General features: G+C 46.9%; 2 protein-coding genes across 2 annotated transcripts in view; both read left to right on the forward strand.

Annotated features, from left to right (window-relative positions):
* The window catches only part of slc8a1b (solute carrier family 8 member 1b), a 108,204-nt gene extending 105,244 nt beyond the window's left edge, over positions 1-2,960 (forward strand). Inside the window, 1 exon segment of the mRNA XM_076992058.1 lies at positions 1-2,960. This exon segment is cut by the window's left edge and continues 3,136 nt beyond it. The gene's annotated coding sequence lies outside the window, so the exon portion shown is untranslated.
* Positions 2,961-11,853: 8,893 nt separating this feature from the next.
* Positions 11,854-18,098, forward strand: LOC143493558 (uncharacterized). Its single transcript, XM_076992063.1, has 2 exons — positions 11,854-15,200; positions 18,073-18,098. The coding sequence occupies exons 1-2, from the start codon at positions 11,939-11,941 to the stop codon at positions 18,096-18,098; spliced, it is 3,288 nt and encodes a 1,095-aa protein (XP_076848178.1). The 5' UTR covers positions 11,854-11,938.
* The last annotated feature ends 1,584 nt before the right edge of the window (positions 18,099-19,682 follow it).

Genomic DNA, 19,682 nt, shown 5'->3' on the forward strand with positions numbered 1-19,682 from the left:
GCACAAACACCAACGAAATACGATACGCGAAAGATGCGGAAATTATTGAAAAAAAAAAGACTTGTGTGTCTCGAACTCTGATACTCCTTCAAAACCAATAATATGAAGTGCAGAAGAGGACAGTGGAGCCACGTGAAACACAGCCATACTCCACGCCCAGCTGTGGGCGGGGCCAGCCCTGACGGATATCCCACACGCGCAGCCCGCAGCTGCCTACGTTCGGCTACTGATCGCAGTGCATGTCTGGATGTGTGTGTGTGTGTGTGTGTGTGTGTGTGTGTGTGTGCGTGTGCGTGTGTTTCTGCATTTAAGGGGGAATGACGACAGAGCTTGTCTTGGTGGGATGCGTCTACAAGCTGCAGCACCACGCCCCCTGGTGGGCGGCTCCGCCTAGCTAGCGTGTCTGCATATCAAACTTGTCTATGTGGCTTTTGCTGGCACATCTAGCTGTGGGCGTGGCTGTCACAGCCGAAACCCCTCCCCTGTCCCGCCCCCATGTCCATATTTGGAATGTTACCGTGTTCCTTGTTGACACTGCATGGATGCTAACCTGTCTGTATATAGTAAGCAGTAACCCATTCGTTAATGTTATTGGAAGAGGTGTGGAAGCTGTGTAGATATATGGACTTTGATTTTTGTCTGTTTCTTGTTTTGTTTTTCTTCTTTGTCAATATTTTAGCTCTGAGTGAGTTTTTAATCTTGGTTTTAACTTGCACATGTATATGCAAAAGGCAGTATCTGTCGTTCTAATACATGGGGCTGTTCAACATAGGGGTGCATGGGTACTTGTGTGAATAATAATAACAATTATAATAACAATAATGATGATAATAATAATAACATCAACGATAATAATAATTATGCCTCATCTTGCTTGTTGCCATGGTTGTATTATTTTACGTTATAAGAGAATATTGTACATCAAAGGATATTTTGTCAATGAAGAGTTCATATGTATATACTGTACAGATGAATCAAAGCTTATTGGCATTAATATAGAGTAATGCGTATTTATTTTGAACCCTTAGTCGACTGAAGAATGACAAATATTGCCTTTTATAGATTGCTTATTTTGACCTTTTTTCTTTGCTGAGCAGTGTGCATGTGTGTTTGTGTGTGTGTGTGTGTGTGTGTGTGTGTGTGTGTGTGTGTGTGTGTGTGTGTGTGTGTGTGTGTAGCTGTGCGTGGGTGCGTGTGTGTGTGTGTGTGTGTGTGTGTGTGTGTGTGTGTGTGTAGCTGTGCGTGGGTGCGCGCGCGTGTGTGTGTGTGTGTGTGTGTGTGAGAGAGAGATATTTGGGGATGTTTCTAACACTAATTAAGAAATTAAGGGAGATGCATAAAGTGTTTGTATATGTACCAGATCTGTTTAACATCTTGCAAATATTAATGCTCCATTCTGATGTTGGGAGAATGTCTGTGAATCGTCATGGTAACGTTTGCCTGTAGTGTGTGTCCATCATTTCAACCCTCCCACTCCAGTTTCCCCCCCACTGCTCAGATGGACTCAAGAGTTTTTTCAGGGGTTTCAATAGCATCTTTGATGATAGTGTTTTGTGTTCTTCTCTCTTGTCCTCTCTCCTACGCTGTCCTCTGCTCTCTGACACCTTGCATGTCCACTCACGCCCTGTGGCAGTCGTGTGTCACCTGTCTTCTCATCGGAGGAATCAGGTTTGACTGCTCCCGTGTTAGCTGGTCTGCTAATGACTCAGTTCAATTGTTACTCAAGCAGGAGCCATTTTTTCTAGTCACGACTGGAATTGAACACCTGCCATGTTTATTGTCGGAAGACTGTCAGAAGAGCTCTGATGTGCTTGTGATAAAATTCCCCAGAATTCTCAGATTTAATCATGCAAATTCTGCACAATTTAGTAACAGTATTAGTAAGTTATTATTATTATTAGTAGTAGTAGTAGTAGTAATAATAATAATTAGTTGAACACCACCTGAAAACTGTTGGCAGTGATACTGAGTTTTAAAAAAACTTTAATAGCAAAGTATTTGTGTGAGGTTACACATGGAAGGAATAATAACAGATATGTAGTATTTCTGAAACAGTTTCTGCATGGCGCAAGACAGATTCAAGGTTCTGTAACAGGATTTGGGTCTGAAAATGTGACTAGAGGCTTTATTGGTGTATAAATGGACAAGGAACCCTAATGTATAAAGTTCTGGACAAAAAGTGTTATTGCCTTGTCTCTGTAAGCAGCGCTGGGTCATCGTGTCATAACGGTGGTGTAAGTTTTGAAATGCAGGGTGTCAAACGCAGGTAGGCAGCGACAGCTGAGGACATAGAACCCATAACCTGCAGTGCTGTCTGTCACATCTTCTCTATCTGCTTCCCTCTCTCTCTCTCTCTCTCTCTCTCTCTCTCTCTCTCTCTCTCTCTCTCTCTCTCTCTCTCTCTCTCTCTCTCTCTCTCTCTCTCTCTCCCTCTCTTTCTCACATTCTCACTCCTCACATTCTCACTCTCCTCCCTCAGTCTATCTCTCCCTCTCCATTTCTCTCTGTCTCTCCTTCTCTCTCTTTCTTCCTCTCACTCCCTCTCTCTTTCTTCCTCTCTACCTCCCTCTTTCTCCCTCTCTCCTTCCCTCTCTCTTTCTCTATCCCTCTCTCTCCCTCTCCACCTCTCTCCCTCCCTCTCTCTTTCTCTATCCCTCTCTCAATCTCTCTCTCCACCTCTCTCTCTTCCTCTCTCCCTCCCTCTCTCCTTCCCTCTCTCTTTCTCTCTCCCTGTCTTCTTTCTATCACTCTCCCTCCCATTTTTGTTCATCCTCACCATCGTGTTCATTTGTGTTCATTTGACTATGAAAATTAATGACTATGATTTTTGTAGTTTTTTTCTCTTTATGTTGCACTTGAAGTGATAGAAAGGAAGTCCACTAACTGTGATTGCTCCCCCTCCCCCTCCTATGGTACGCCTCTACACAGGAAATAAAGTTTGGGATATACTGTTTAGAGCCCATGGACTAATGTTGTTCTTTTTTTGCACTGATGAGAACCTTTGCTGTTTACACATCCATCCAATAAGCTATTAGGTGCAGATGTATTTTTAGCAAATAGAAAAAGTCAGGAAGCTAAAACATAAACCAGGGGTGAACTTAATTTCATTTCTCTCTCTCTCTCTCTCTCTCTCTCTCTCTCTCTCTCTCTCTCTCTCTCTCTCTCTCCCTCTCTCTCTGTCTTTCAGAGAACAATGCACACACAACCTGATGCTTCTCTACACTTAATGGCCTCTTAGGAACATGTGTGTAAAACATTTCAGGAGCCGATGGCCCTGTGTAGTGACCCTGTGTGATGGCCCTTTGTAATGGCCCTGTGTGGTGACCCTGTGTGATGGCCCTGTGCTGTGGCCTTGTGTGGTGACCCTTTGCAGCGGCCCTGTGTGGTGGCCCTGTGTGGTGACCCTGTGTGGTGACCCTTTGCGGCCCTGTGTGACGGCCCTGTGTGGTGGCCATGTGTGATGGCCCTGTGTGACGGCCCTGTGTGATGGCCTTGTGTAGTGGCCCTGTGACCCTGTGTGATGGCCCTGTCCGGTGGCCCTGTGTAGTGGCCCTGTGTGGTGACCCTGTGTGGTGGCCCTGTGACCCTGTGTGGTGACCCTGTGTGGTGGCCCTGTGACCCTGTGTGGTGGCCCTGTGACCCTGTGTGGTGGCCCTGTGTAGTGGCCCTGTGTAGTGGCCCTGTGTGGTGGCCCTGTGACCCTGTGTGATGGCCCTGTCTGGTGTGCCCTGTGTAGTGGCCCTGTGTGGTGGCCCTGTGTAGTGGCCCTGTGTGGTGGCCCTGTGTAGTGGCCCTGTGTGGTGGCCCTGTGACCCTGTGTGATGGCCCTGTGTAGTGGCCCTGTGTGGTGGCCCTGTGACCCTGTGTGGTAACCCTGTGTGGTGGCCCTGTGTGGTGGCCCTGTGTAGTGGCCCTGTGTGGTGGCCCTGTGACCCTGTGTGATGGCCCTGTCTGGTGGCCCTGTGTAGTGGCCCTGTGTGGTGGCCCTGTGTGGTGGCCCTGTGACCCTGTGTGGTGGCCCTGTGTAGTGGACCTGTGTGGTGGCCCTGTGTAGTGGCCCTGTGACCCTGTGTGATGGCCCTGTCTGGTGGCCCTGTGTAGTGGCCCTGTGTAGTGACCCTGTGTGGTGGCCCTGTGACCCTGTCTGGTGGCCCTGTGTAGTGGCCCTGTGTTGTGGCCCTGTGACCCTGTGTGGTGGCCCTGTGTAGTGACCCTGTGTGGTGGCCCTGTGACCCTGTGTGGTGGCCCTGTGTAGTGGCCCTGTCTGGTGGCCCTGTGTAGTGACCCTGTGTGGTGGCCCTGTGTAGTGGCCCTGTGTGGTGGCCCTGTGACCCTGTGTGGTGACCCTGTGTGGTGGCCCTGTGACCCTGTGTGGTGGCCCTGTGTGGTGGCCCTGTATGGTGACCCTGTGTGGTGGCCCTGTGACCCTGTGTGGTGGCCCTGTGTAGTGGCCCTGTGTAGTGGCCCTGTGTGGTGGCCCTGTGTAGTGGCCCTGTGTGGTGGCCCTGTGACCCTGTGTGGTGGCCCTGTGTGGTGGCCCTGTGTGGTGGCCCTGTGACCCTGTGTGGTGACCCTGTGTGGTGGCCCTGTGTGGTGACCCTGTGTAGTGACCCTGTGTGATGGCCCTGTCCGGTGGCCCTGTGTGGTGGCCCTGTGTGGTGACCCTGTGTGGTGACCCTGTGTAGTGACCCTGTGTGATGGCCCTGTGACCCTGTGTGGTGGCCCTGTGTAGTGGCCCTGTGTAGTGGCCCTGTGACCCTGTGTGGTGGCCCTGTGTAGTGGCCCTGTGTAGTGGCCCTGTGTGGTGGCCCTGTGACCCTGTGTGATGGCCCTGTCTGGTGTGCCCTGTGTAGTGGCCCTGTGTGGTGGCCCTGTGTAGTGGCCCTGTGTGGTGGCCCTGTGTAGTGGCCCTGTGTGGTGGCCCTGTGACCCTGTGTGATGGCCCTGTGTAGTGGCCCTGTGTGGTGGCCCTGTGACCCTGTGTGGTAACCCTGTGTGGTGGCCCTGTGTGGTGGCCCTGTGTAGTGGCCCTGTGTGGTGGCCCTGTGACCCTGTGTGATGGCCCTGTCTGGTGGCCCTGTGTAGTGGCCCTGTGTGGTGGCCCTGTGTGGTGGCCCTGTGACCCTGTGTGGTGGCCCTGTGTAGTGGACCTGTGTGGTGGCCCTGTGTAGTGGCCCTGTGACCCTGTGTGATGGCCCTGTCTGGTGGCCCTGTGTAGTGGCCCTGTGTAGTGACCCTGTGTGGTGGCCCTGTGACCCTGTGTGGTGGCCCTGTGTAGTGGCCCTGTGTGGTGGCCCTGTGACCCTGTCTGGTGGCCCTGTGTAGTGGCCCTGTGTTGTGGCCCTGTGACCCTGTGTGGTGGCCCTGTGTAGTGACCCTGTGTGGTGGCCCTGTGACCCTGTGTGGTGGCCCTGTGTAGTGGCCCTGTCTGGTGGCCCTGTGTAGTGACCCTGTGTGGTGGCCCTGTGTAGTGGCCCTGTGTGGTGGCCCTGTGACCCTGTGTGGTGACCCTGTGTGGTGGCCCTGTGACCCTGTGTGGTGGCCCTGTGTGGTGGCCCTGTATGGTGACCCTGTGTGGTGGCCCTGTGACCCTGTGTGGTGGCCCTGTGTAGTGGCCCTGTGTAGTGGCCCTGTGTGGTGGCCCTGTGTAGTGGCCCTGTGTGGTGGCCCTGTGACCCTGTGTGGTGGCCCTGTGTGGTGGCCCTGTGTGGTGGCCCTGTGACCCTGTGTGGTGACCCTGTGTGGTGGCCCTGTGTGGTGACCCTGTGTAGTGACCCTGTGTGATGGCCCTGTCCGGTGGCCCTGTGTGGTGGCCCTGTGTGGTGACCCTGTGTGGTGACCCTGTGTAGTGACCCTGTGTGATGGCCCTGTCCGGTGGCCCTGTGTGGTGCCCCTGTGTGGTGGCCCTGTGACCCTGTGTGGTGACCCTGTGTGGTGACCCTGTGTGGTGACCCTGTGTGGTGGCCCTGTGACCCTGTGTGGTGGCCCTTTGACCCTGTGTGGTGGCCCTGTGTGGTGGCCCTGTGTGGTGACCCTGTGTGGTGGCCCTGTGTAGTGACCCTGTGTGGTGACCCTGTGTAGTGGCCCTGTGTGGTGGCCCTGTGTGGTGACCCTGTGTAGTGACCCTGTGTAGTGACCCTGTGTGGTGACCCTGTGTGGTGGCCCTGTGTGGTGGCCCTGTGTGGTGACCCTGTGTGGTGGCCCTGTGACCCTGTGTGATGGCCCTGTGTGGTGGCCCTGTGACCCTGTGTGGTGGCCCTGTGTAGTGGCCCTGTGTGGTGGCCCTGTGTGGTGACCCTGTGTGGTGGCCCTGTGGTGACCCTGTGTAGTGACCCTGTGTGGTGGCCCTGTGTGGTGGCCCTGTGTGGTGACCCTGTGTGGTGGCCCTGTGTAGTGACCCTGTGTGGTGGCCCTGTGTGGTGACCCTGTGTGGTGGCCCTGTGTGGTGGCCCTGTGTGGTGACCCTGTGTGGTGGCCCTGTGTGGTGGCCCTGTGGTGACCCTGTGTAGTGACCCTGTGTGGTGGCCCTGTGTGGTGGCCCTGTGTGGTGACCCTGTGTGGTGGCCCTGTGTGGTGGCCCTGTGTAGTGACCCTGTGTGGTGACCCTGTGTGGTGGCCCTGTGACCCTGTGTAGTGACCCTGTGTGGTGACCCTGTGTGGTGGCCCTGTGACCCTGTGTAGTGGCCCTGTGTGGTGACCCTGTGTGGTGGCCCTGTGACCCTGTGTAGTGGCCCTGTGTGGTGACCCTGTGTGGTGACCCTGTGTGGTGGCCCTGTGTGGTGGCCCTGCTGCCTGACGGTTCTGGTGAAGACACATTGAATAACAAACAGTGCAGAACTGAAGAAGGATCTGCGTGTGGAAAACTCCATTCATGACTTATATTTAAAAAATAATGTTAAAAGTTAATTAAGTTCAGCCTTGTCAAACAAACACACCTGAAAAGTTTCAACGTTACAGCTAGAACAGCTGATGCACCTTAGATATGCAGATTCAATCAATTCAATGAAATTCCAATTCAATTAAATTATTACAAAATTCCAAGTGATGTTGAAGCTCTAATCAGACATAGAACATTTTCCAACACTTCTAACACCTGCTCCTCTAGTTGTTGATAATGTACACCTTCAGGCACCAGGGGGCAGTGCAGTTCAGCCAGCAGGGGGCAGTGTTTTGTGCCCCTTTGCTGTGGCACATTCTGTCCACTTGAATGCAGGTATACCATGTGATTTTAAATAATCACGCAAAACAGTGATGAGAAGTTGCTGCATATCAATCAATACTATAGTAAATCAACAGCATGGTAAATCAATACTATAGTAAATCAACCCTATGGTAAATCAACACTATGGTAAATCAACTGATTTTCTTCTCTGTGTGGACAGCAAGATGGTTCTTTCAGACCACCCACTGCATTCTGCATCTGACTGGTCAAACAACTGCTGTGTGTTAATGGACCAGTATTGGGGCCAAGCAGCTTTCAGAGATTCGTATTTTCTCAAGAGCATTACAGGACTAGGCTGTTCTAATTGTGGTACAATCACTGTATGAAGTCAGTGTATGTATGTGCAAAAGAAAGTCTGCAAGTGTGTGTGTGTGTGTGTGTGTGTGTGTGTGTGTGTGTGTGTGTGTGTGTGTGTGTGTGTGTGTGTGTTGAGTGGGGATTGCTGAACTGTCAGTCACGGGCTGAGATGAGAGGTATTTTATTCATAAAGCTTGACAATATTTGACTTTCAGCTAAATGTCACATCATGCACACGCGCACACACACACACACACACACACACACACTCATATATACTCACACACACATATATTCACACACACGCAAGCAACTGTTTATGACTAAAAGAATTCAACTGAATCAAAGGATCTGGATCGGCTTTTCAGAGCAGCTGTTCACACCGTTTACTCGTCGTCTATTTAAACACTAAATCTGGTGGGGTTTTTTTATGTCATAAAGCATGCACCATTTCCTTGGCTTAGTGCACGCGCGTGTTTCCTTCTAAGACCCGAGCCTTGTCCTTGAATATTCTTAATAATCTTCGTCAGCCTCTCACGGTTCACGAGATCGGATCAGAAAATACCAGCGAAATGGCAGATCGCGACCTCTAATGAGTCATACAGACACGTGCACGTTTGTGTGAGACTGCGTGAACGCACGTGTGCGTACGGCTCGAGTTTAGTCTTTAACAGAACTCACAGACACGTGCACTGTGGTGCCAGACCTGTGCAGTCGGTACTGCAGGTTTGGTCCGTTGGGTTCGGACGACGCACCGAATTAGCACCACGGACAGCGACTATCACGCGTGGCCCAAAGGCGGAGCAAACCTGGTGGCGCGTGGCAGCTGCTCCTGGCTCGCGCCAAGTGGAAGACGGAACAGAAGCACGTGCGAGAGTACGTAGGACACGAGAAAGGTTGGCACGCAGTAATCAGTTCTGTTTCACCGCGCACCGTTCGCATAGTACTAACTAAAACAAATAAACACTGTTTCGGGTCCTGACCGAGATGTTTAACACCGAGTGCTTAAGTAAAGGGTGATGGTAGTGGTAACACGAGGCTCGCCATCACTGAGATGAGAGTGAGGGGCGGGAGATTTAGTAGTGACCTTCGTGTGACCTTCGTCTGACCTTCAAAACAAGGCCCTCCACCTGAATGACCGTCCCGTACCTTCTGAACCGAACGGGGCAAACGAAGAAACGACTGAAGACCGCTCAGCTGAGGGGAGCGACGTGCCGAATGTGAACTGGAGTGGAGGGTAATTGTCCCTCACAACGTGTGACACGCGTTGAACCGTCTGTGTCCAGCAGGTGGCGCTGTGATCTTGGTGACAAACTTTTCTGCCCTCCGCGCGCACACGTTTTTGCTCTCCGCGCGCACACGCTGCTCGGTGAACGTTGATTTTCTATAATGATGTTTTTTAATGGATTGTAACATTTTCACTCACGTCTGCATTGTAAAAAGAGAACATCTATCTATCTATCTATCTATCTATCTATCTATCTATCTATCTATCTATCTATCTGTCTGTCTATCTATCTATCTATCTATCTATCTATCTGTCTATCTATCTATCTATCTATCTATCTATCTATCTATCTATCCATCTGATCTCTTGCTTTCTTTACAATTCTGTCCTTTCATCAATTAATTTCACACCTTTTGAAATTACTTTTTAATTGTCTGCCAATCATGTCTAAACTGCGGTCCGTCCCACACTGAGTAATAGTTTCGTAATGACTTTCACAGGCCAGCGCCTCTGCACGAACACCTTCTCCCTCATGCAGTGCGTGGTTCACGCCACTCCCACCATGATGTTGAATAGATTTTGCTAATTGTAACCACTGAAATGGACCTGCTGAAGTTTTCCGTTAGCGTCATTATACCCGGGGTCTTGTATTCACGTATGACTCGTCTCACCTGGCTTAGCCATTTACTTTCCATTGACATACTTATACATTTAGTCGTAGTTTATTTAAATGAGTGGTTTCTTCTGTCCCAGTAAGTTGAATGGTAAGATTGTTCTGGTGCATTATAGTGTGAAGTGAAGAATGGTTGAATGATTGTGGCCCAGAATTTTCCAGAACCTGTCCGGCCCACACAGGACGTTCTCTGTCTGAAGAAATTTAAACTGTGTAGGTTCTGTTATACACATATTCCTTCTGTGACAAAATGCAGGATTACTAAAAGAGAGTTCAGACTCACACATAAAAAGTCAGTAGGCCTACATGTCTTCAGCTGAATCTTTAAAACTCTGTGTTAGAGCCATAAATAAGAATTTGTATTTGTTTTATTGTTTATGAGTGTTTTTTGTAATTTTTGTATTATTTCATGAAAGATAATAATGTCAGTTTAGTTGAACAGCAAATTTACGATGGGACTCTTATTTTGATAGCCTAGAGGGGATGCTGTGGAGCTGGGGGAGTGCTAGTGTTTGGAAGAACGATCTAGAAGCACGGACACACACAGTTTTTTGACCGTGCTTACCTGTGTTGAGATTTATTGGAAGAAAACTGTAAAAAGAAGAGTTTGGAATTGCTTTTTTCTTATATAAAGATATTTTTTTTGTTAAACACACGGTTTCACGCGTCCGTTACTTACCAGAGTGCTTCTTAAATCCTGAATGACGCAGATACTGGATCTGCCGCCATAACATTAGTCAAAAAACTTGGATCCTTACAACAGGAGCGGACATTCATCAGGGAAATGAAACAGAATGTGGATGAAGATGAGAGATGGTAGGAGTAAAGGAGCCATTTTCAAGATTGTTGGTGCTTTGTAAGTACAGCTTTCCTGCTAATTGAAGCTAACAATGCTAACGGAGCTGTAAATGAGCTTAGCCAAGGAACTCTTGCTCTGCCTGACTGAATTGACGTGTTGACATTCATTCAAGTTTAATTGGTGGATGAAAATACTGATCAAGACTACTGAAGGTTATTTTAAAGTTTTTTGAGTGGCAGAAGTTGCTCATAAGTGTTGAAAGTTCGCTTAGAAATACTGCTGAGTCATCGTTTAGTTTCCAAGATGGCGGATGAACGGTTGCTTGAAGCAACGAGTGGTACACCACTTACAGTTGACCACAAGAGGGAGCCCAAGTATACCCAAAAGGCACTTGAGGAGAAACTCCATAGGCTCATTAGTCAAAGAAAGACGAAGATGGCTCAAATTACAGTGAAAATGAAAGAAATTGATAACATGAAAAGTGAAGGGGAGCATGTTAATAAAGTGGAGTCAGAAGTACTGCTATGTTTTAACAAGCTGTATGAAGAATTAATCATGCTCAATGACAGTGTTGTGCAGATGTTATCACCTGATGAAGCTAACGCAGATCAGAGTAACTGGTATGAGCCAAAGTCAACTGTCATTAAAGGGTTTGTGTTCAGGACGGAAACGTGGATAAAGGAACAAATGACTATACAGGAAGAGGAAGAGGTTACTCCACATGATAGTGTCTCAGTGGTAGCTCAACGTAGTCGAAAGGGCAAAAGTAAAGCTGGTTCCAATACTGCTGGTTCTTCAGTTGTGTCGTGCACTAGCTCTGTGGCACGCATGAAAGAAGAAGCAAAAAGAGCAGCTCTTTTAGCACAAGCAGAATCACTAAAAAAGAAGAAGGCGATGCAGCTGCAAGAAGCAAACTTAAAAGCAGAGATGGAACAGTTAGAATTAGAGACTGCAAATGCAGCCTCTACTGCTAAGCTGAAGGTGTTTGAGAGCCACGAAAGCCCTCGTGATGCCATGAATGAATATGTGACAGCCAGGTTGTCAAGTATGGATGTACGCATTCACACAGACGGGGGAAATAGTTGTCTAGCTGAATCCCATAGAAATATTCCTAGAGCTCACTCTATATGTGGAGTTCATGTCCCGGCAACAAGTCATAACTACAAGGACCAAGATCATATCCTTGACACTACCAATAGAAACATGGAGCATGCACCTCATGCACATCGTCATCATCAGCTGCCTACAGGTAGAGCCTCACATGACGAGCCTCAGGAACCCATGCCTACAGGGAACAGGATTTATGAGGTGATGCAACATCAGAACATGATAACTGAGATGTTGGTCAAGCAGCAAGATCTGTCTCTATTACCCAAAAGGGACATTCCTGTCTTTTCTGGTGATCCGCTCACCTATAGATCTTTTCTCAGAGCCTTTGACAATGCTATTGACAGCAAGACACAGAATGCTAGAGACAAACTTTTCTTTCTGGAACAGTATACCACTCAAGAGCCGCAAGATCTGGTGAGAAGTTGCGAACACATGCCTCCAGAGAAAGGCTACAGAGAAGCTAGGCTATTGCTTCATCAGCAATATGGTGATGAATTAAAAATAGCTATGGCATACATTGAGAAAGCACTGAAATGGCCACAGATAAAGACAGATGATGCTAAGGGCTTGAATGCCTATGCTCTCTTTTTGATTGGTTGCAGAAACACCATGCAGGATGTCGACTACATGGAAGAAATGGATAACCCAACGAACATGAGAGCCGTACTGTCCAAACTGCCGTACAAGATGAGGGAGAAATGGAAACATGTGGCATTTGAAATACTGGAGAACAAAGAAAGAAGAGCTAAGTTCGCAGACTTAGTGAATTACATAGAAAGACAAGCCAAGATTGCCATAGACCCATTGTTTGGCTATCTTCAGGGAGCCAGTGCTCCCATTGGACAAAAGGAAAAGGACATGACTGTCAAGAAAGCCAAAGGAAACACTACAAGGAGTAGCAGTTTTGTTATAAGCATTGACACAAACAAAAAGAAATCAGCGCAGTCAACCCAAAGTGCAAAGACAGACCAGGGTAAATCCAAGCCAGAGACATGTGTATACTGTGAAAAGAACCACACAGTGGAAAACTGTGAGAAGTTCAAGAAGCAGGTACATAAGGATAAGATTGACTTTTTGAGGTCTAAAGGTCTCTGTTTCGGATGCCTTGTTCGGGGTCACCTAAGTAAAGATTGCACAAGAAAGTTGACCTGCCAGGTATGCTCACGGAAACATCCAAGCATTCTACATGTGCAAAAGGATGAAACAGCATCAGTCAAGGATGACAAAAAAAGTGCATCAGACACACAGTCCATTAGTGCTGTAGAACAGAAAACATGTGGATACACTGGGGCCGGAAATGGAGAATGTGTTTTGGCCATTGTTCCGGTAAGACTCAAGTCCAAAAAAGGTACACAGACATTAGAGACCTATGCCTTCATCGACTCGGGCAGTTCTGCGACTTTTTGTACAGAGAAGGTCATGAGAATGCTGAACCTTAGAGGCAGGAAGACGGAGATCTTGCTCCGAACTATGGGTCAGGAGAAGCTTGTTCATAGCCATATCTTGTCAGACTTGGAAGTTGCTGGACTTGAAGAGAACAAGTATGTTGACCTACCTTCAGTGTTCACACAGCCTGAAATTCCTGTCAAGAAGGAAAACATTCCTCAGCAAAAAGACCTGAAGAGGTGGACATACCTTAAGGAGGTATGCCTACCGAGTATCAATGCAGAGATTGGCCTGCTAATTGGCTCTAATGCTCACAAGGCAGTAGAACCATGGCAAGTCATCAATAGCCAAGGCGACGGTCCATATGCAGTACGAACAGCAATGGGATGGATTGTCAATGGTCCACTTAGAAGAAAAGATCATCCTCAGGACATAGATGAAGGATTACAGAGTTTCACTGTAAACAGGATATCCGTGGTAAGCATTGAAGAGTTATTAACTCAAAACTTTAACACTGATTTCTCAGAGCGAAGCTGTGAGGACAGAAAAGAGATGTCACAAGATGATCGACGGTTCATGAAGGACGTTGAACAGTCTTGTCAGTTCATTGATGGACATTACTGCATCAGTCTCCCATTTAGGAACAGGCCAGTGAAGATGCCCAGTAATCGCAGTCTTGCAGAACAAAGAGCAATCAACCTTAAAAGGAAGCTCAACAGGAACTCACAGTTCCACGCTGACTATAAGGCTTTCATGCATGACATCATAGCAAGAGGCTACGCAGAAAAGGTGCCTGAGGAAAGTGGCCAGAGCAAGGAAGGAGAGGTCTGGTATATCCCACACCATGGGGTGTACCACCCTAAAAAGAAGAAAATAAGAGTTGTCTTTGACTGCACAGCCACATATCAAGGAGTTTCATTGAATAACCAGTTATTTCAAGGGCCTGATCTCACTAATACCTTGATTGGAGTGCTGACAAGGTTTAGAGAAGAGTCAGTGGCAGTGATGGCCGACATAGAGGCAATGTTTTACCAGGTCAGGGTACCTCCCAAAGACTATGACTTTCTACGTTTCCTCTGGTGGCCAGATGGAGACTTGAGTGGAACTCTTCAAGAGTACAGAATGACTGTACATATCTTTGGAGCTACTTCCTCCCCAAGCTGTGCTTGTTTTGCCTTAAGAAAGACAGCAGAAGACAAAAAAAATGAGACAACAGCTGAAGCTGCAAAAACAATTGAGAGAAATTTTTACCTTGATGATTGTTTGACTGCAGTAGCTTCTGAAGAGCAAGCCATATCACTTTCACAGTCACTGAAGGCGTTATGCTCAAGAGGTGGATTTAACCTGACAAAATGGGTTAGTAACAGCAGACGAGTTCTGTCATGTATACCTGAGAATGAGAGAGCCTTGGAGGTGAAGGACTTAGACTTGAGTAAAGACACTATGCCAACAGAAAGAGCCTTAGGAGTCCAGTGGTGTACGGAGTCGGACACTTTTAGGTTCAAAGTGAATGTACCAGAAAGACCAACCACTAGAAGAGGAATACTCTCAATAGTGAACTCGGTCTATGACCCTCAGGGCCTAGTGGCTCCATGCATCCTCCCAGCTAAACTGATTTTGAGAGAGCTTTGCCAAGAGAAATTGAGCTGGGATGAGGAAATCACCGAAAGGCATTCACGAAGGTGGCTGCAGTGGCTTTCAGAGCTGCAGGTGTTGTCTGACTTCCGGGTGGACAGATGTATCAAGCCGAAGGACTTTGGTCCTACTCTCAAGGCTCAGATACACAATTTCTCGGATGCAAGTGAGAGTGGTTATGGTACAGCTTCTTACATTCTGCTTACCAGTAAGGATGGAAAGAAGTGCTGCACACTGCTTATGTCTAAATCCAGAGTGGCACCTCTGAAGAAAGTAACAGTACCTAGAATGGAACTGACTGCTGCAGTCATAGCAGTGAAGGTGGATAAACTGTTAAGACGAGAAATGGAGACCACAGTTGAAGAGTCTGTGTTTTGGACGGACAGTATGACTGTACTTAGATACATAGAGAATGATGCTTCACGCTTCAAGACCTTTGTGGCCAATCGAGTTGCATTCATCAGGGAAGCTACTTTACCATCTCAGTGGAGATATGTGAATAGTTCATTCAATCCAGCAGATGTAGCTTCAAGAGGAATGAGGTTTACCTCACTCATCAAGAATGACAACTGGATTCACGGTCCACATTTCCTTTATAAAGATGAGCGTGAGTGGCCGACAAGACCAGACATACACAACACCATGGACGAGGATAGTGAATTAAGAAGAGCAACACTAGTCAGTCTCGTTAGCACAGCCAAAGTTGCAGCCATGACAACGTTGGTAGAATACTACTCTGACTGGCATAGACTGAAGAAAGCGGTGGCATGGATGTTGCGATTGAAAGACATGCTTCACTACTTAGTCAACAAGAGAAAGAAATGCAAAGCTGTTGTTGCTTTAACTGAGAGTGATAAAAGAAAACAGGACTTGAAAGTTCAAGAAGAAATGAAAAGATTAAGGCAGTCAGTGGAGAAGAAACCTTTATCAATGCAAGATTTGGTGGATGCAGAAATTACATTGATATGTCACAGTCAAAGGGAGATGTATCCAGAGGAGTTGGCCTCACTCCAAGGACAAAATTCCCAAGTTAAGAAGTCTAGTCCACTCTACAGATTGGATCCTGTACTGCAAGATGGTGTCATTAGAGTGGGGGGTCGGCTGAACAAGTCAGCCATGCCAGAAGAATCCAGATTCCCGACAGTGCTACACAAGGATCACCACCTTGCAAAGCTGATTCTGACGCATGTTCACCGTCAGAATGGTCACTGTGGAAGAAATCATTTAATAGCAAAGGTCAGACAGCGATACTGGATTCCAGGATTAAACAGAGCCTCTCGAACAGTGATATCCAGTTGCATTACATGCAGAAAGCTGCACGCAAAACCTGCAGAGCAAAAAATGGCAGACTTACTTGAGGAACGTGTACTCCCTGACCAGCCTCCGTTTACACATGTAGGCGTAGACTATTTTGGACCCTTTGAGGTCAGAAGAGCACGTAGCATGGTAAAACGCTATGGCGTCTTGTTCACATGCCTTGCCCTTAGAGCCGTCCACATAGAAGTGGCTCACTCTTTAGATACCTCATCATGCATTAATGCCATCAGAAGATTTATCTGTAGAAGAGGTCAAGTGTCAACAATGCGCTCTGACAATGGCACAAATTTTGTTGGTGCCGAGAGAGAACTCAGAGAGGCTCTAGAGGAGCTTGATCAATCTCAAATCAGAGAATACTTAATGCAGAAAGGCATCACCTGGATTTTTAACACCCCGACTGCATCACACCAAGGTGGAATATGGGAAAGACAGATTCGCACTGTAAGGAAGGTGTTGAATTCTCTATTGAGACAGCAGGTGTTGGATGATGATGGCCTCCACACACTGCTAAGCGAAGTTGAAGCAATCATTAATGATCGACCTTTAACTGCTGCCTCTGATGATCCCAATGACCTAGAGGTTTTGACTCCAAATCACCTTCTGTTAATGAAAAGGCAACCAGCTCTTCCACCTGGCATATTTAGCAGGGATGACCTATACTCCCGTAGAAGATGGAGACAGATACAATATATGGCGACTTTGTTTTGGTCAAGATGGACCCAGGAATACCTCCCGTTGCTGCAAGAGCGACAGAAGTGGAATACTCGCAAGAGAAATCTCACTCCTGGAGACCTTGTTCTCATTGTGGACAATTCTGCCCCAAGGAATGCCTGGTTGACTGGAAGAATCCGTAAGACCTACCCAGACTCAAGAGGAGTGGTCAGACGGGTTCAAGTTCAAACAAAATCAACCCTATTGGAAAGGCCTACTAACAAACTTTGTCTTTTGCAGGAAGCAGAATGAGTCAAGAAAGGATTAATAATGGACTCATACCCAGAAATTTGATTAATAAGTTACTATGTACAGTAGATGTTGGATCGATATGGATATGGCTCTATTAGTAGGTTTGTAATTGTTTTGTATCCTGCCAATACAATTAGGGGCCGGAATGTTAGAGCCATAAATAAGAATTTGTATTTGTTTTATTGTTTATGAGTGTTTTTTGTAATTTTTGTATTATTTCATGAAAGATAATAATGTCAGTTTAGTTGAACAGCAAATTTACGATGGGACTCTTATTTTGATAGCCTAGAGGGGATGCTGTGGAGCTGGGGGAGTGCTAGTGTTTGGAAGAACGATCTAGAAGCACGGACACACACAGTTTTTTGACCGTGCTTACCTGTGTTGAGATTTATTGGAAGAAAACTGTAAAAAGAAGAGTTTGGAATTGCTTTTTTCTTATATAAAGATATTTTTTTTGTTAAACACACGGTTTCACGCGTCCGTTACTTACCAGAGTGCTTCTTAAATCCTGAATGACGCAGATACTGGATCTGCCGCCATAACACTCTGAATATTTCTGCACATTAATAACATCGGTCATCAAAACATTCCAATATTTAGCTAAAAATTATTTTGGTATTACAGTTACAATTAAACTCAGAGGCTCCTTCTAAGAAGACATTAGATCTGATCTTGAATTGTTTACCAGTGGAGAAAATATTATACAAATCATGGTAGAACTTAAAACACTTGAACCTCTGGTCTCCTGTATTCACTTATTTAGTGACTGTGTACATTTTGAATACTTATTTCTTTGCTATAGATTCTTATAGATATGTATGTATGTGTGTATAGTTAGGATGTGTCGAGAGTTTGCATTATTTGTACGTTTTTATTCATTTGTTTTATTACACTTAAAATTTAGGAAATTAAAGTGACAATATACAGTAAGTGTTCTTCAAAAACATTTGAAAACACTACAAGCAGGTTCATCATACATTTCATTTTCTAGATCCTTGTTGGAGAATGGGGTAGAGGAGGAGAGAGGGGGGGGGGGGGGTATGTGGAACTGCAAATGATTGGACCGCCATCTACGGAGATAACTCAGTAGACACCAGAGCTAACAACTGAGCTAACTACAAAAAGATTTTCCACAAAATCTATAGCACGCTAAGTAAACATCTCAATCCTTGTCGAGATAGATGTGAAGATAAGTAGTAAAATGGTGTACATGCAATTCAAACAATCACACAAAATGTCAAGTTACTTCTAACACCGCTGATAATAGCTGATAATAGCGGCTGGGGTGCAGGGCTAACGGCTGAATTAGCCTAATGTCCTCCTGCTTGATCAGTCTGCACTGGTCTGTCTTCCACGTTGAAATGGTGGCACAGCAACTTTGCTAGAATGACACTAAATGCTCTATTTCTCCAGTGTGATGTGTGCAGTCGTGTGACACACAGGCTGGGTGGTGAGTGCGGTCATGTGACTCACAGGCTGAGCGGTGAGTGTAGTGTGTAGGTGAGCTGGCGATAACGACACTGTCACAGTTAACCAAATCTCCTCCTGCCACTCAAAAAAACTCCACATATTTCAGGTCCAACAGCAAAACAAGACAAGTAGTGTTCTAATAAACTACTGCAGCAAACCAGTAAAGAAAACATTAAACCAGTAAACATTCATCAAAATAAAGCAGCAGTAGGTGAATCAGTCTGTGGTGCTGTTGTTCAGTCTGTGGTGCAGTTGTTCAGTCTGTGGTGCTGTTGTTCAGTCTGTGGTGCAGTTGTTCAGTCTGTGGTGCTGTTGTTCAGTCTGTGGTGCTGTTGTTCAGTCTGTGGTGCAGTTGTTCAGTCTGTGGTGTTGTTGTTCAGTCAGTGGTGCAGTTGTTCAGTCTGTGGTGCTGTTGTTCAGTCTGTGGTGCAGTTGTTCAGTCTGTGGTGCTGTTGTTCAGTCTGTGGTGCTGTTGTTCAGTCTGTGGTGCAGTTGTTCAGTCTGTGGTGTTGTTCAGTCTGTGGTGCTGTTGTTCACTCTGTGGTGCAGTTGTTCAATCTGTGGTGTTGTTGTTCAGTCTGTGGTGTTGTTCAGTCAGTGGTGCAGTTGTTCAGTCTGTGGTGCTGTTGTTCAGTCTGTGGTGCAGTTGTTCAGTCTGTGGTGCTGTTGTTCAGTCTGTGGTGCTGTTGTTCAGTCTGTGGTGCAGTTGTTCAGTCTGTGGTGTTGTTGTTCAGTCTGTGGTGCAGTTGTTCAGTCTGTGGTGCTGTTGTTCAGTCTGTGGTGCTGTTGTTCAGTCTGTGGTGCAGTTGTTCAGTCTGTGGTGTTGTTCAGTCTGTGGTGCTGTTGTTCACTCTGTGGTGCAGTTGTTCAATCTGTGGTGTTGTTGTTCAGTCAGTGGTGCAGTTGTTCAGTCTGTGGTGCTGCTGTTCTGTCTGTGGTGATGTTGTTCAGTTTGTGGTGCTGCTGTTCAGTCTGTGGTGATGTTGTTCAGTCTGTGGTGCTTCTGTTCAGTCTGTGGTGCTGTTGTTCAGTCTGTGGTGCTGTTCAGTCTGTGGTGCTGTTGTTCAGTCTGTGCTCTCTCCGTCTCCTCTCTTGATGTCTTCCTTCAACATCAACAGTATCTGCAATTCAATGTTTTTTCCTACAAAAACAAACTGAACAAAATTAAGATTCATCGTTGTTCACTGGCCGTGGCGCCGTGTTCCAGGGCACCATCTGTTAAAGACGAGCACCAGGCGTTCCTTCTCCTCAGAGTCCCGTGTCAGGACCGCCTCGGGACCCTGGTACGCTGCAGGAGCTGATGAAACGCCTGGTGAGGTGAAGGTTCTGTCACATTGACTCAGTGGCTGGACGATTCTTGTGCAGCTGGAAGGTGGATTAAATTTCAGCATTCCACTTGACCTTTTTTCGGTGTTCTCGGTCAGGAGGAATGCAGTGACCGAGAAATTGGTAATATTTCAGTGGTTTAATAGAACAACAAGGGAGATCCAAAGAACAGGGCCCAAAAAACAGTCAAAGTAAAAAAAAACAGCAAAAAACAAACAAAACAGGTGAGTAAAGAAAAGAGAAGATCTGAAAACCA

Source organism: Brachyhypopomus gauderio, unplaced genomic scaffold, assembly GCF_052324685.1.
Source record: "Brachyhypopomus gauderio isolate BG-103 unplaced genomic scaffold, BGAUD_0.2 sc89, whole genome shotgun sequence".
Taxonomy (NCBI): domain Eukaryota; kingdom Metazoa; phylum Chordata; class Actinopteri; order Gymnotiformes; family Hypopomidae; genus Brachyhypopomus; species Brachyhypopomus gauderio.

Excerpts from the sequence above, each read along its gene's own strand:
- LOC143493558 (XM_076992063.1), top strand. The coding sequence starts at position 11,939 with ATGCAGGATGTCGACTACATGGAAGAAATGGATAACCCAACGAACATG. Across the intron at positions 15,201-18,072 it reads TGTTGTTGCTTTAACTGAGA|GCTGGGTGGTGAGTGCGGTC; the intron begins GTGATAAAAGAA and ends TGTGACACACAG.